Source organism: Staurois parvus, unplaced genomic scaffold (genome assembly GCF_062004578.1).
Source record: "Staurois parvus isolate SC_StPar_1 unplaced genomic scaffold, SC_StPar_1.0 ptg000530l, whole genome shotgun sequence".
Lineage (NCBI taxonomy): Eukaryota > Metazoa > Chordata > Amphibia > Anura > Ranidae > Staurois > Staurois parvus.
The window spans coordinates 7,733,114-7,748,621 of record NW_028318326.1 but is presented as its reverse complement, the minus strand read 5'-3'; the positions used below and the strand labels follow the sequence as shown (position 1 = coordinate 7,748,621).

The 15,508-nt window shown below is 44.2% G+C and overlaps 1 protein-coding gene across 3 annotated transcripts in view; it reads right to left on the bottom strand.

Annotated features, from left to right (window-relative positions):
- Positions 1 to 15,508, bottom strand: part of OLA1 (Obg like ATPase 1) — a 282,107-nt gene that overhangs the window by 241,053 nt on the left and 25,546 nt on the right. For all 3 annotated transcript variants that reach the window (XM_089690486.1, XM_089690485.1, XM_089690484.1), the window contains exon 3: positions 6,543 to 6,686. In XM_089690486.1, the coding sequence (XP_089546612.1) occupies positions 6,543 to 6,686 (144 nt within the window). The remainder of the gene's footprint in view (positions 1 to 6,542; positions 6,687 to 15,508) is intronic.

Genomic DNA, 15,508 nt, shown 5'->3' with positions numbered 1-15,508 from the left:
CTTCAATGTTGATGGCCAAAGAGCCTGAAACAGCTGTATGCAGTTTGGAATTAATGGCTCTGTAATATTAGAATATATTTGCTCTACACCAGTGGTTATGGATGTGCATCTAGCCAATGGGGTTTAAAGCAATAATATGCATGGCTCTACCCCTTGTCCTAAAATGAGCAATAAAAATACTGACCCATCTGAGTACAACGTGGATGGTTAAACAGGGCTCAATGCAATAAGAGTTAAATACTGCATAAGTATAAGCCTTAAAATAACTCATGCTGTATTACACAAGCAATCAATTCACAAAAAAAACACACATTAAACACCATGTTTATATTTTTTTGATATTTAACATGTTTTTTTTTCCAACTTTTTACTGCAGACTGGTTGCAGCTGAAAGTGAAAGACTTAGTAGAGGTAACCATACCACTGCTAAATGTGACAGTTCGGCTCAGAGATGTTGGTTGTTAAGAAGTCGGCACCCACCTTTAAAGGTGTTTCAATAGTGAAAGCAAGAAACTCCACATTGCCAAAATTCACAAAATCCCTTTCCTTCCCTGCACCTGTCTCTTCCTGGCCTGTTACGTTATCTGCATTCGATTTTAACAGGACAAGGTAAGGTGCAGAAAAATGTGTTAGACTGGATCCACTTAAATGTAAGAGTATCCAGAGCCCTCATTAGTATGGCTGTATTTTGTGATGGACCTTGTGGGAATAGAAAATAAATGGACAGTCATGGCACAAACTGTACATAGCAGTCACCATGCGTGCCAAGCCAAATGACTCAGTAAACTGAGTCCTACTGTTTAGGGGTCAAAAGGCACCTGCTTCTTTTACTGCCCCAATGAATCCAGCCTAATGATGGCCACAGACAATAAAAGATGGTCAGAGGTGCAATCACAATCTGATTGCCTTCCAATGACTTTTGGTTAAGTTAGGGCCCTAAACAGAAACACTAGGGTAACATGAGCAGGCAGTAGGAAAGGTTTACTTTATTTTCACCCCCAGTAATTAGCTTTACGCAGGTGCAGTCCAACTTTTCGGTATAGCCTGGCTCAGAGGAACACTGCCTAACCTCACTACCTCCCTGCTCCTGAAACTGCATTACAGCATCAAATAGCTATCAGACCTAAAGATGAATTCTGGGTATGGTACTTTTTTCCCCATTTTATTTTTATTTTCATAGTTACATTGGTCCAGCTTGGACCTGGAATCTGGAAATCACTACAGACACTGCTATTTCAGTGATCTCCATGTGTTTCCGAGTCCTGTTCTAAGCAGCTGAATTGATGCATTGTGAATACAGGAGGTTGGCTGCTTAGCATGGGTGCCATTTAGAGAATGCTTTGCAATCTCTGAACAAATGCAAAGCATTCTCTGATTGGACAAGGTGGAGAAGTGCGGCGGTGATGTCGCACTCCCCACCTCACCCAACCAGAGAACATTTGCATTCATTCAGAAAATGCAAAGTATTCACTGAATGGGCCTCAGGCTGGCTACTAAGTACAGGACCAGAAGCAAGTGGATATCACTGGAGTAGTGGTGTCAACTTAACGGATTTCCAGCTTCCAGGGCATTAGCCAGGTATGGTATATACAGTGCTCAGCATAAATGAGTACACCCCAACAGATTTGTAAGAAAACCTTTACTTTCCTTTCAGAATCAACATTTTCTATGGGACACTATACTACAAAATACTCCCACAAATGTGGACCATTGATTGCAAACAAGATTTGTTAATTTGCACACACAAAAAAAAACAGTTAAGACTTACCAATAACAACATTTCTACAAACCCTCCAGGACGACACACCTGAGACGAGGGGCTCCTCCCTAAAGGAAACACAATCAATTTACAGCTGTTATAAGTCCCCTCCCTTCCCCTTGCCCTCCAGTTTGTAATAAAGTAACTACCGAAACCGGTCCACAAGGGGAATCATTATACATAGGCAGTCACCAGTTACAATTTTTAGGGGTTTAATCCCCTCCCTTACTAGGATGGGAAGTAGGCCTGCCGTCCTGGAAGGTTCGTAGAAATGCCGTTACCGGTAAGTCTAACGGTTGCTTTTCTCCTATCACCTTCCAGGACAGTACACCTGAGAAGATAATCAAGTAACCACAGGCCTACCTTAGGGTAGGACCACAGCCTGCAGCACCTTCTGGCCGAAGGCTAAGTCTTGCTGCGACAGCACTTCAATCCGGTAATGTTTCAAGAAGGTGTCTTGACTGGACCAGGTGGCTGCACTGTGAATCTGTTCCCAGGAGGCTCCCCACTTTTTCCACCCAGGATGTGGCCACAGCCCTGGTTGAGTGAGCAACAAAAGAAATGACCTTTGTTGGTGCAGGAATCCGAACTCTCATAAGCTAAGGCAATAACTTGTCTGATCCACCTGGAGAACGAAGCCTTAGAGGCTTGAAGTTCCTTCCTTGGTCCAGCATAAGAAATTATCAGATGGTCAGACCTCCTAAAATCTTTGGCCCTATGCAAATAAGCGAAGAGACATCTTTGCACATCAAGACAGTGGAATTTCTTTTCTTTTGCGTTCCTGGGATTATGACAGCAGGAAGGCAAAGTTATTTCCTGTGTTCTATTAGATAAGGAAGCTACCTTGGGCAAGTACATGGGGTCACCCCCTAGGCCAGACCCAATCTGATAGGATCAACAAAAAGGGATCTTTGAAAACAAATATTATAGGTCTCCAACTCTTCTAGCTGTGGTGATAGCCAGCAAAAAAGATAATGTCAAAAAGAGAATCGCCTCTATTGGTTCAAAAGGGTGCTTTGATAAGGCTTCTAGCACTCTGGTCAGATCCCACGGCAGAAACCTCTCTTTTGTGGCTGAGGTAATTCTTTCTCCAGCCACCAAAAAAAAAACACTTAACTAAAGGTTCTCTAGCTAATTTGGTGTCAAGAAAAACAAAGTGCAGCAATTTGTACTCGAAGGGTGCTAACTGCCGCCACTCTTTCAACACCATCCTGGAGAAACTCCAAGATTATAGGAACAGAGGTAGAGGATACCTGTTTCCGTTTGCACCATGAACAAAAGATTTTCCATACTTTTGAGTAAATTTTTCTGGTTACAGGCTTTCTGCTTAGGAGGTGTCTATAACTCTGTCCGAACAACCCTTACTCTTTAGGATTTGGCGCTCACTAGCCAGGCCTTTAATTGGAAGAACTCCGGCTTTGGGTGAAGCACCGGACCCTGAAGAATATGATCTGGAAGGATCGGAAGTCTCCAAGGAGGTGCCACCGGCAGGGATTTTAGGCTCGCGAACCATGATCTCCTTGGCCACCAAGGTGCAATCAGGAGGAGATGGCCTAACAACTGGCTGAGCTTCTGGAGGACTCGTGGGATCAACGCCAGTGGGGGAAAAACATATGCCAGTCTGAACCGCCAGGTCTGCAACAAGGCATTTAGGGCGTCTGACTCTCTCTCTTGAGACATTGAGAAGAAACTCCTCACTTTTCTGTTCTTCCCATCGGCAAAAAGGCCAATCTCTGGGTTGTTGAACCGTTGGACCAAGGCCTGAAATACCTTAAGGTTCAGATCCCAATCCCCCTGTCCAATCAGCTGGCGCTTGAGGAAGTCCTCTTCCTGGTTGCTTGTCCCCCTTATATGAACTGTGGCCAGGGAAATAACTTTCCCTTTAGCCCAACCCCAGATCTCCTTGGATAGGTCCCAAAGATATCTGGATCTGGTTCCACACTGATGGTTCAGGCAGGCCACCGTGGTGGCATTGTCGGAGCTGACCTGAACCTCTCGCCCGAGATACTGTTCTCGAAAGCTTTCAGGGCTTCACCTACTGCTCTGAGTTCCCTGGAGTTGGATGAAGACTGGGAAACTGCCTTGTCCCAAGAACCTCGGGCTTTGGCATCCTCCAAGTGAGCACCCCACCCCCAGGAGCTTGCATCAGAGACCCCAATGGGCCCAGGGCGTGCCTCCCTGCAGATTGCTTGGGGTTACCCACCATTCCAGTGAGGATTTTACCTGTGAAGTGAGGAACAGCTTTTTGTCATGCCCCAGCAGGGCAAAAGGAAGAACTGCAGGTCTCTTGAGTGGAATTGTACCCACACTATAGCCGGGATGGCTGCCGACATCAGTCCCAGCACCCTCAAGCTCTCCCTTGGGAGAGCTTGAAGACATCTCTAGCAGAACCTTCACCGACAAGACTATTTTCTGCAACTTGTCCCTCAGTAGAAAGAGTTATTTAGCTTGTGTCCATCATATAGCCTAAAAAGGTTTTGACCTACTCCGGCTCCAGAGAGGATTTCTAAATACTCACTATCCAACCCACAGACTCCAGGATGGTGATCACCCTCCCCGTGTCTGCCTTCACCTGGATAGCAGAGGGACCAAAGATTAGAAGATCGTCTAAATAAGGGGTCAGATATATCCCTTGAAGGTGCAGGAGTACCACTGCTTCGGCTAGGATTTTAAAAAAAAAAATCCTTGGACTGGCCACTAGTCTAAAAGAAAGATCCCTGAACTGCCAGTGAGCCGTTTCTTCTCAAATTACTATAGCAAACCTTAAGTATGCCTGATGTTCCGGATGAATTGGGACATGTAATCCTTGGGGTCCAGCGAAGTCATAAAGGTTTAGGGTGAGACCCAGCTAGTTTCTCTCCACGATAACTACATTTCCTAGAGGAGCTAGAGCTCGCAGGTACAGAAGGTGGTCTATCAGGGGCCAGCTGGGTTCCGCTTGGGGATTCTGAAAGAGAGAAGAGGAACACCAATTGCTTAGTCTCTCTCCCCCTGTCCCCCTCCGGCTGCAGAGCTTTAACAAATAGTTAATTGGGGGGGGACCCACATAGTCTAACCAGGCTGACCCAACATGGTTAATCTGGACCTCCACTCTCCCCCTCAAGAAAGGCACTCACCGAGTACGGACTTAGACTTGCCTGCAGTCACCAGTGCTGCCATCCCTTCCTCCTTCTCCATGAGGTAGTTCAGCTCGGTCTCCAATGCAAAAGCCAGGTGTGCAGTCCTGGAATGTCAGCTTAGCGCTCTTAGCCACCCTGCTGTCGTCCTCACTCCCCGGGGTCCTCCAGAATCTCTCATCTCGCACCGTGTTCCTGGCCCTGCCCCCTTCCGGTCACGCATTGGGAAGATCTTGTGGAGCCAGAATGAGTCTTGGAATGCACGCCTCCTCTTCCTGTTCCTCTGCAAGCCGATGGGTAGTGAAGACCATGTGGGAGAAGGAAACAGCAGCTGGGTGGCATTTTTTTGCACCTTACAGCGGCAGTTCACACTCCCCTGTGACCAGAGTACTGCTGCCAAGTGGGGGCGACCTGTGAGAAGGAACAAGCCTCCTTCTCACAGGTCGGCCTCCCTATGCCTGCCTCACAGGGGTACCATCATACCGTCCCCAGTCTTCTGGTCACAGAAAAAAAACATTCTGATGTAGGGAGAAACACAATCAATACTGGAGGGGAAGGGACTTAAAACAGCTGTAAATTGATTATGTTACCTGTATGGAGGAGCCCCTCATCTCTCAGGTGTGCTGTCCTGGAAGGTGATAGGAGAAAGTATTTTTCCTAACAAATTAATTCAAGACCATGTTACAAAACTTAATACACCTCAATGAAAGTCTTAGGAGCAAAGCTAAATTTTAGACAACAAAATCCTAATTAACAAGATTCAACTACAGGCAAGTCTAATTATTCATTAAACAGGTGTTCAGCTGACAGTTGATTATAAAAGGGTGTTACTTAAAGAAAACCCCTTCCCATTTCATGTTGTCAGCAATGGCACCACATGGAAGAGAAATGTCACAAGGCTTGAGAAAGAAAATTTCTTTACACAAGAAAGGTGACGGCTACAAGAATATCAGCAAAGCTTTGCTTATCAGTCAGAATTCTGTAGCAAAAGTGATACAAAAATTTAAGATGCATTAAGATACTGTATGTCTAATGATCTAAACCCAATCAAACACCTGAGGAATTCTGAAGAGACAAGTTGAGCATCACTCTCCATCCAGGCTCTAAAAAAAGAGGTCGTTCTTGAGGAATGGAAAAAGATAGATGTTGCAATATGTCGCCAACTCATTCATTCCATGCCTAGAAGATTTGGTGGTCATACAAAATACTAGTGTAGTAGTTTTTGTTGTGGATTGTATTCATTTTTGCATCACCTAATTTGAGTAAAACGGAAGATTTTGTAATGTAAGTTATATTATTAACCTTACTTTCATGTAATGAGCTAAACAAATGTTCTATAAAACTCAGTTTTGTCTACATTTTTAAAGTGTTCTTGTGTTCATTGAAACATTGATTAAAATCTTACTTTTCAAAAGGGGTGACCTCATTTATGCTGAGCACTGTACATAGTTACACTGGTACAAGCTGGACCAATGTAACTATGTAAAAATTTACAATGCCTGGAACTCATCGTTAAGGTGACCTTTGACCCCAGCTCTCGAGCTGTAAAGACAGACACACTGACAAAAAGCTAAATTAGGGGGCAAATTTGTTTATTTTTTCATTCACAAGCAGTTCTCTTAAACTATGCACACTGGTATTATCTTTCAAGATAGTCAAGCTCTTACCTCACTGGCTTGTGCTGTAGACACAGGAAGTCAAATCTGTCATCTGGGATGGGCACCCGGCTCTCATTTGGATTAATAGTGCAAAATGGAAAGTTCTCTGCAGCAGCCTGGCTTTTAGTCAACACATTAAAGAAAGTTGACTTCCTGTTAAAATAATGAGTGTGGAATTCATTTTATGAGCTTACAAGGACAACCTTTTCAGCACAGGTTTGTATTACAGCCAATTACCATCAAATAGTAATTACCATTCAATTTCCTTCATCCCCTAGAAAAATGAGTAAAAGATATTTCTTGTGAACTGTAAAATTAAAACACTCTCAAATAACCTTAAACATTCCCCAATTCTCAGTACTAGTTAGATTTTTTTTGTAATACAGAACCATACAACATAACTGAATGAAGAGCTATATTAAAGAACTCTGGAAGGTCTGCCCAAAAGAAAGGCAGGCAGAGGCCAAATGACTAGTCGCCATTTTTGCCTGTGGTCTCCCTGCAGCTGATCTTTCCCCCATTACTGTCTTACCATGCCTTGTTCTGTACTGTGTGGAGGCAGACATCTTTGTAGAGGCAGAGCTTGTTTCCTCAGGTCCAACAATAAAAGCAAAGAGCAGCAAACCAGACACATAAAATCTCGCTATAAATCTTTCAAGACTAGCAGTTAGAGGTAACAGTGCCTCAAATCTCACAATGAAGATATAAAGCTATGAGGCTGTAGGCACAGGGGTGCCTAGGTACACTCAAGTATGTGCACTGCTATTTTTCAGGAGGAATTAATGAAGTTAGATTTTTCAGGGTGCTGCTTTGGCACAATTAACATTTGTAAATGTTCCCTACAACATAACAAATCTTTACTTTTTTGAGTTCAGGCTCAATCTAACATACAATTACAAGTTAGCATTTCAGGTCAAACCAACACCAACCTGAAATTTCATTTTGGGAGGCCAGAAACAACTTGAAAATCCTTCTAGCTCTTTACTATATATTTCCCAAAGACACAACAGGTGAGATTTCCCTGCAGTAATGTGCATCTGTGACCCTTCCACACACCCATATTAATCAGTCTCTCTTGTAGCTGGATACCTTTAAAAGGGTTGTGACATCTTCATTTTGGCTGTAATAGTCATTGGTGAAATTGGGTAAATAAAGCTCAGTAACATATCTGTGCCCTTGGAGGACCGGAGCGATGTCACTTCCCGTTCCGGCCATTATTTTTTTTATTATTGTTTTTAAGGCACTAGATCAATGCTTTTTTTTGATCCAATGCTTTACATTGCAGAGGAGAGAGGTGGGGTCTTATGGACACCATATCCCTCCATAAAGAGGACCTGTCACTAATTATTTATATCACAAGGGATGCATGCATTTCTTGTGATAAGAATAAAAGTGATTAAAAATTTTTTAAAGGGACAGTGCAAAAAAAATATATACATATACATCTATTAAATAAAGTTTAAAAAAAAAGTTTAAAGTGCCCTAGTCCCCCTGTGCTCGCACATAGCGGTGAACGCATACGTAGGCCATGCCCACATATGTAAATGAGTGTTCAAACCCACACATGTGAGGTATCACCGCAAAAGTCAGAGCAAGAGCAATAATTCTCGCACTAGACCTCTTCTGTAACTTTATACTGCTAACCTGTAGACATTTTTAAAGCACCACCCATGGAGATTTTTAAGTTTCACGCCATTCCACGAGCGTGCGCAATTTTAAAGGGTTGGGTTTCTATTTACTCACAGTAACATCCTCTTTCATATTGTACAAAAGAATTGGGGTATTTATTGTTTTTTTGTTGTTTTTTTTAATTAAAGTGTATTTTTTTTCAAAAAATATATATTCATTTTTTAAAAACTGCGTATTTTGGATTTCAGCTAAGTGCATTTTGAATTTTCGGTTTCGGCAGCAGAATTTTCATTTCGGTGCACCACTAACCTCCATAATTCTAAATCTGAAAAAGTTCGGCACAACCAGGACTCTTCCAAGAGCTGGTCACCCGGTTAAACTGAGCAATTGGGAGAGAAAGGCCTTAGGTGTCCTTTTATGAAACCGGGATCAGCGGCGATCCTAAGGATTATTGCTGATCTCCGATCATTAGTGGTTTAGGAAACATGTTCTCCTCTGATCATCTCAGCACACAGACTGCCAGTGTATGAAGGAGCAATGTCAGCCCATCACTGGCGATTTGTGTTCTCCCTCCAGATTCTCCAGCCCAGAGCTCAATGGGTAAAAATATCATGCTGGATATCTGTACTGATATGGACTGGGTAATGTGTTAGGAATGTAAGGATGCCCCATTGTTTGATGGAAATGAAAATTATCAACCTACAGAGGACTGAATTCAAAGACACCCCGAATGAAAAAATTATGCAGCAGGCTAGTCCATTTTGCTGAAACTTCATTGCAGCAACTCAAAATGGTACTCAGTAGTTTGTATGGCCCCCACATGCTTGTATGCATGCCTAACAACATTGGGACATGCTCCTAATGAGACGACGGATGGTGTCCTGGGGCATTTCCTCCCAGATCTGGGCCATTGCATCACTGAGCTCCTGGACAGTCTGTGGTACAATGTGGCTGTGTCAGATTGACTGAAACATGATATCCCCAGAGGTGTTCTATTAGATTTAGGTCAGGCGACCGTGGGGGCCATTCAATATCAATTCCTTCATCCTCCAGGAACTGCCTGCATACTCTCGCCACATGAGGTCGGGCATTGTCATGCACCAGGAGGAACCCAAGACCCACTGCACCAGCGTTGGGTCTGACAATGGGTCCAAGGATTTCATCCCAATACCTAATGACAGTCAAGGTGCCATTGTCTAGCCTGTAGAGGTCTGTGCGTCCCTCCATGGATATGCCTCCTCAGGCCATCACTGACCCACCACCGAAAATGGTCATGCCAAATGATGTTACAGACAGCATAATGTTCTCCACGGCTTTTCCAGACCCTTTCACGTCTGTCACGTGCTCCTTGCACAAAGGAGCAGATACCGGTCCTACTATTTGGCTAAGGACCTTCTACGGCCCTGTCCAGCACTCCTAGAGTAACTGCCTGTCTCCTGGAATCTCCACCATGCTCTTGAGACTGTGCTGGGAGACAGCAAACCTTTTGGCAATAGCACGTATTAATGTGCCATCCTGGAGGAGCAGGACTGCCTGCGCAACCTCTGTAGGGTCCAGGCATCGCCTCATGCTACCAGTAGTGACACGGACCCTAGCCTAATGCAAAACTAGTGAAAACCAGTCACAAAAGATGAGTAGGGAAAAAAACCTAGTGACCTCCACCTGTAAAACCATTCCTGTTTTGGGGCTCGTCTCATTGTTGCCTATCTAGTGCACCTGTTAATTTCATTAACACCAAAGCAGCTGAAACGGATTATCAACCCCCTCTGCTACTTAACTGACCAGATCGATCACCTAGGAGTTTACCGGACTTGATGCTATACTCTGATTAAAAAGTGTTCCTTTAATTTTTTTTGAGCAGTGTATATTCAGTACAGGGATGTTCAATTCCTATCGCCCGACGCCCAGGACATGTAGTTCTGGGCGTCGGGCAGATAATTATTTGCTACTTTTAGCCCTGCTGTGGGCAAGCAGCGGGCTCACCTGTCAGGTGGAAGCATTCGGGCATCAGCGATGCCACCCGATTGCTTCCACACAGTGCCAGCCTCTCCCCCCCACCGTGAGGTCTTCTGGACTCCGCTTGCCCATCTGCAGGCCCAGGACCAGCTCACCGCCGTGGGCTATAGGGGATTGAGGAGAGCGGACACGTCTGCTCCCCTCACCTTCTTGTCCTGACCTGGAAGTAAGGTTATGATTTCTAGGTCACTTCTAGGTCCTCATTGAGAGATTTCTGGCCACGGAAGCGGTGAAAAAAAGAAAGAATGTAATGCGGTGTGATTTGAACCTGTCACCAAAAAAATCATCACATAGAGGACTTTTTCCCCTATGTGATTAAAAAAAAAACAAAAGTAAACAAAAATTTTTTTTTTTAATTGTAAAAAATCAGTTACACTCAAGCACATACCATACCACCCCCCAAAAAAATTTGAGGCCCCCCACCCCTACATATACAAATGTACAAACGTAAAAGAACATGCTGGGGTGCCTACATATGAAAACATCAATTGTGATACACGTCACATATTGCTGCGCACGCCAGAATGAGAGCAATAATTCTAGCACCAGACCTTCTCCGTAATGCTAAACTGATCACCTATAAGGTGCTTTAAAAGTATTTACCTATAGCAATTATAGGGTACTGAGGTTCGTCGCCATTTCACAAGCGTGCACAAATTTAAGGTTTGACAAGTTGGATATCTATTTACTCAGTGCAACCTCATCTTTTATATTTTACCAAAAAACAGGGTAATTTATTGCTTTTTTTGTGCCCTAAAATTAACTTGCTTGTATTTTTTACTGAAATTTTGTGGTAATATCATGCAACATAATAAATTGGAACTACCACTATTTTATTGTCTAGGTTCTCTGCTTTCAGAAAATATATAATGTTATGGGTTTTTATGTAATCTTCAGGCCTAAAATGATGTTAAGCTTGTGCAAAGTAGTTTTCTCAAACATTTACACACCCCTGCAGTATATGTGATATTTCATTTTATTTCTTTTTAACCACTTGCCTACCAGGCACTTATACCCCCTTCTTTACCAGGCCAATTTTCAGCTTTCAGCGGTGTCGCACTTTGAATGACAATTGCGCGGTCATGCAAGATTGTACCCATATGAAATTTATATCATTTTTTTCTCACAAATAGAGCTTTCTTTTGGTGATATATAATCGCTGCTGGGCGCTTTACGTTTTGCGCTATAAACAAAAAAATTGCAAATAATTTTAAAAAATACAAAAGTTTCTTTGTTTCTATTATAAAATTTTTCAAACAGGTAATTTTTCCTCTTCACTGATGTGCGTTGATGAGGCAGCACTGATGGGCACTGATAGGCGGCACTGATCGGCAGCACTGAAGGGCACTGATAGGCAGCACTAATGAGGTGGCACGGATAGGCGGCACGGATAGGCAGCACTAATGAGGTAACAAACTACATCCCCCAGAGGAAGCTACGAGTCTCTGTAGCATAACGCGTAGGGGAGGGGCAGTGACGTCATCACACATCCGCAGTCAGAACGGCGAGTATTCACAGTGTGCGTAGGCACATTAACGAGGCTGATTCCACCGCTACCCGCGGCTGTATATATAACAAAAGCGCATATATTACTAACAACATGTGAGTGTACTAATAGCCTTTATTAAAACCTTTTGGATAAAACACTATGCACCTTTTTTTCTTTCCCTTATGATCCATGGGAGGAGAACTTGGTTAAGGGGAGTGCTGGGGAAGGAGTAACTTCATCCATTGCAGTGACCCACAGTGCAGCTTCTATTGCTAACCATTGCAGCTATACAGCACAGGATATAAAGGAGAGTATATGGCATTCATCTTTCTGTTGAATCTAAATGGAATTTGATATCATCCAAGTGCATATGGGATTCATTCATAAATCAAAAATTATAGTTGGACTTTTATTTTTTGCAATTCACGTTATTATTTTATTATTTTTATTCACAATTTTTTTTGTTTTTTATATAATTATTGGTACAAAGTATATGAATGGTTACTCATGGTGATAATTTATAGAGAGATTAATAGATACTGATTTAAATAATTGTGCATAATCTTTAGAAAAAAAACAATGAATAGAGCGCGGCACCCAATTTTCTTTTTGTTATCTCACTGACGCACACCACGTGAGGGTGAGCAAGGACGCCTGCGACACATTGGTTATATGTACATAGATTGTTATATATATATATATATATATATATATATATATATATATATATATATATATATATATATATATATATATATATATTTGCACCCTTCAGTAGCTCACAAGTAAAAGTTCACAGTAGGATAGCACTAATGAGGTGTCACGGATAGGCGGCACTGAAAATGGGTACTGATAGACAGCACTGATAGGTGGCACTGACTGGCATCACTGCTGGGCACTGACTGGCAGCACTGCTAGGCATTGACTGGTGCAACTGCTGGGCACTGACTGGCAGCACTGGTGGGCACAGGTGGGTGGCACTGGTGGGCACAGGTGGGTGGCACTGGTGGGTGGCACAGGTGGGTGGCACTGCTAGGTGGCACAGGTGGGTGGCACTGCTGGGTGGCACAGGTGGGTGGCACTGCTGGGTGGCACAGGTGGGCGGAACTGGTGTGTGGCACTGCTGGGCACAGATCATCAGTGCCCTGATGATCGGTGCAGATCCCTGCTCTGACAACTGCCGGTTCTCGGCAGTACTTTCCTCGCGCTCTGACACCGCAAGGAAAGTGCAGCCGAGAACCGGCAATTGCATTTCCCAGTGATCAGTGTGTCATTGGACACGGCTGATCACGTGGTAAAAGGCCGCTGTGATTGGCCTTTTACCACATCACGTGATCAGCTGTGTCCGTATCACGGAGATCGCCGGGTGCGCGCAGGACAGCGTGTTCTGGGAGGACGTCATAGGACGCCCTCCCAGAACTGGCCGGCTGTAGTGTAGCCGTCATTTGGCTATCTGCGGTTGGCAAGTAGTTAATAAATTCACAGACATTTCTAAAATTCTAAAACTGTAGTATCAGGCAACATAAAAAACATGAAGGGGGTCTGAATACTTTATGAATGCACTGTATATATAAAAAAAGGTGACTGTGAGCTACGAAGGTAGGAAATGAATGTGTTCCAGAAATCCAGCTTGCACCCACCAAATCTTACAGATATGGACATCTTCTTATAGCTGAACTTTTCTAATGATTGTTCATAATCCATCCAATCCAGTGTATAGGTGAAGGGTTAATACACAAGTGGTAAAACACGCAAAACAGCAACAAAAATGTGCCCATACATGCTGCTATCAGTTCCATACACTTCTTCACCATTGTCTCATACATTGGCATGCAAGAACTGTATAAGGCAAATCATGCAATGTTGGGCATTTAAAGAATATGTAACTCACTTCTGTTGCAGCTTATAGAGCAGGCTGCGGGGGACTGGTTGCAGCACTTTAGGGACCCTGCTGGAGTGAGGAAAAAGGCAAGTATTTACACCATTTTCATGCACCCCTAGGCATAAAGAGCATTTAAAGTAGAATTACCAGTTTTCAAAGCACTTTAAATAGTCCAGTCGGGCCAAGCTGGCTCAAACAAACTTTTTCCATTACTAACTGATGCAACTGCTGTGTGCGCATCAGCTACATAAAGTAAGCGGTGCTGTGTCCAGGCAGCAGTACAGACAACCTCCTGTCAGAATTAGAGTTAGGTTGAGTACGTCTCCACCATCCTTGAGGAACCTTGTCTTTAGATCAGTCAGTACAAGGATTCCTCTGACTGGCCGAGGTTAAAGAAGTACAGCCAAAGCTCTTTTGGATGTACTTCTGTGGATCACAGGAGTGCAGTTCATTCTGCACTTTTGTGACCTGTTCTCAGCCGACAGTGGGTTAAAGCCCGCTGTCAGGTGATGTCAGTCAGGCGGTCCAGCCTGGGGAAAGATCACGGCTTTAAAGTCAGGAACCACTCCCACCGTAAATTTTTGAAAATATGGGAGCCGTGGTTGCAATATGCCTTTCCCACACTCCCCCCAGCTAGCCTGGGGATGTAATGGCGTTCGATATTGGCACTCTTGGACCCCTGCTTATTGCCCCCCTCCCTTTTTTTTTTCCCCTTTCTCTCTCTCTCTGTTTTTGGTGTGACTGGACAGCTGCCTTTAGTTGTTAGTCAGTTGCATTAATGTTTTGTTCCTTATGTGCCATTGATAGCCCCTGCGTGGGCGTACCTTTTGCCCTGTTGGCGTTAGAGCACTGTTTTTCTTTTATATTGCATTTTTTTTTCTGTGCAATTGATAGCCCGTGTGGGCGAGTTTTATTGCCTCTGTTTTATAATGTTTAAAAAATTAATAAAAACCATTGGAATATAAAGTCAGGAACCACCCCAGAGTTTGGAGCGGCACCTGGCTCAGCCTCTCAGCGATCTGCTGAGAGCTTGAGCAAGCCACTCCCACCCCCTCCAAAGCCCAGCGCTCCAGTGAGCACAAGGGGGGGACAGAGCAGACAACAGTGACAGACAGTCATCACTCTTTGCTCACAGTGGCAGTGAGAACTCAGCGATGAGTGGTCATGTGATTACCCTTAGAGATGGCAGGGCACTAATGCAGCATCCACCTAGGGAAGTATAATTTGGGGGGGGGGGGGGGGGGAAACACACTTCTTTCAAAATCGTGGCATCACCCGCCCATCTCTCCACATAAGCCAAGCAGAGAAAGTCTTGTATTCACTGCTAAAAATACAAGGCTTCTCGTGAATGGTAGAATAGTCCACCTCTACTGGCGGGAAGTCACTGTACTGCTGCTGGAACACAGCACTGCTTACTGTATGTAGCTAATGCAGTATATTACAAAATACACAGCAGCCACCCCAGTTAGCAATGGAAATAGATTGTTTGGCCAACCTTGGCCCAAACAAATTATTGAAAGGGAAATGTGCAAGGGCCCCACTGCAAGGGTGGATATTTTTTAAATATCTTTAAATGGGCTTTAAATGTTTGGTTTTTGATGCACTTTAACTTGTTGCCGACCGCAGATAGCCGAATGACGGCTGCACTGCGGACGGCCAGTTCTGGGTGGACGTCATATGTCGGCCTCCCAGAACGCGCTCTCCTGCGCGCCCCAGGGGGCGCGCACCCAGCGATCTCCGTGATCGCTGTGTCCTACGGACACAGCTGATCACGTGATGTGGTAAAAGGCCAATCACAGCGGCCTTTTACCACCTGATCAGCGGTGTCCAAAGACACGCTGATCAGAGGGAAATGCAAGTGCCGGTTCTCGGCTGCACTTTCCTCACGCTGTCAGATCGTGAGGAAAGTACTGCCGAGAACCGGCAGTTGTCAGAGCGGGGATCGGCACCGATCATCAG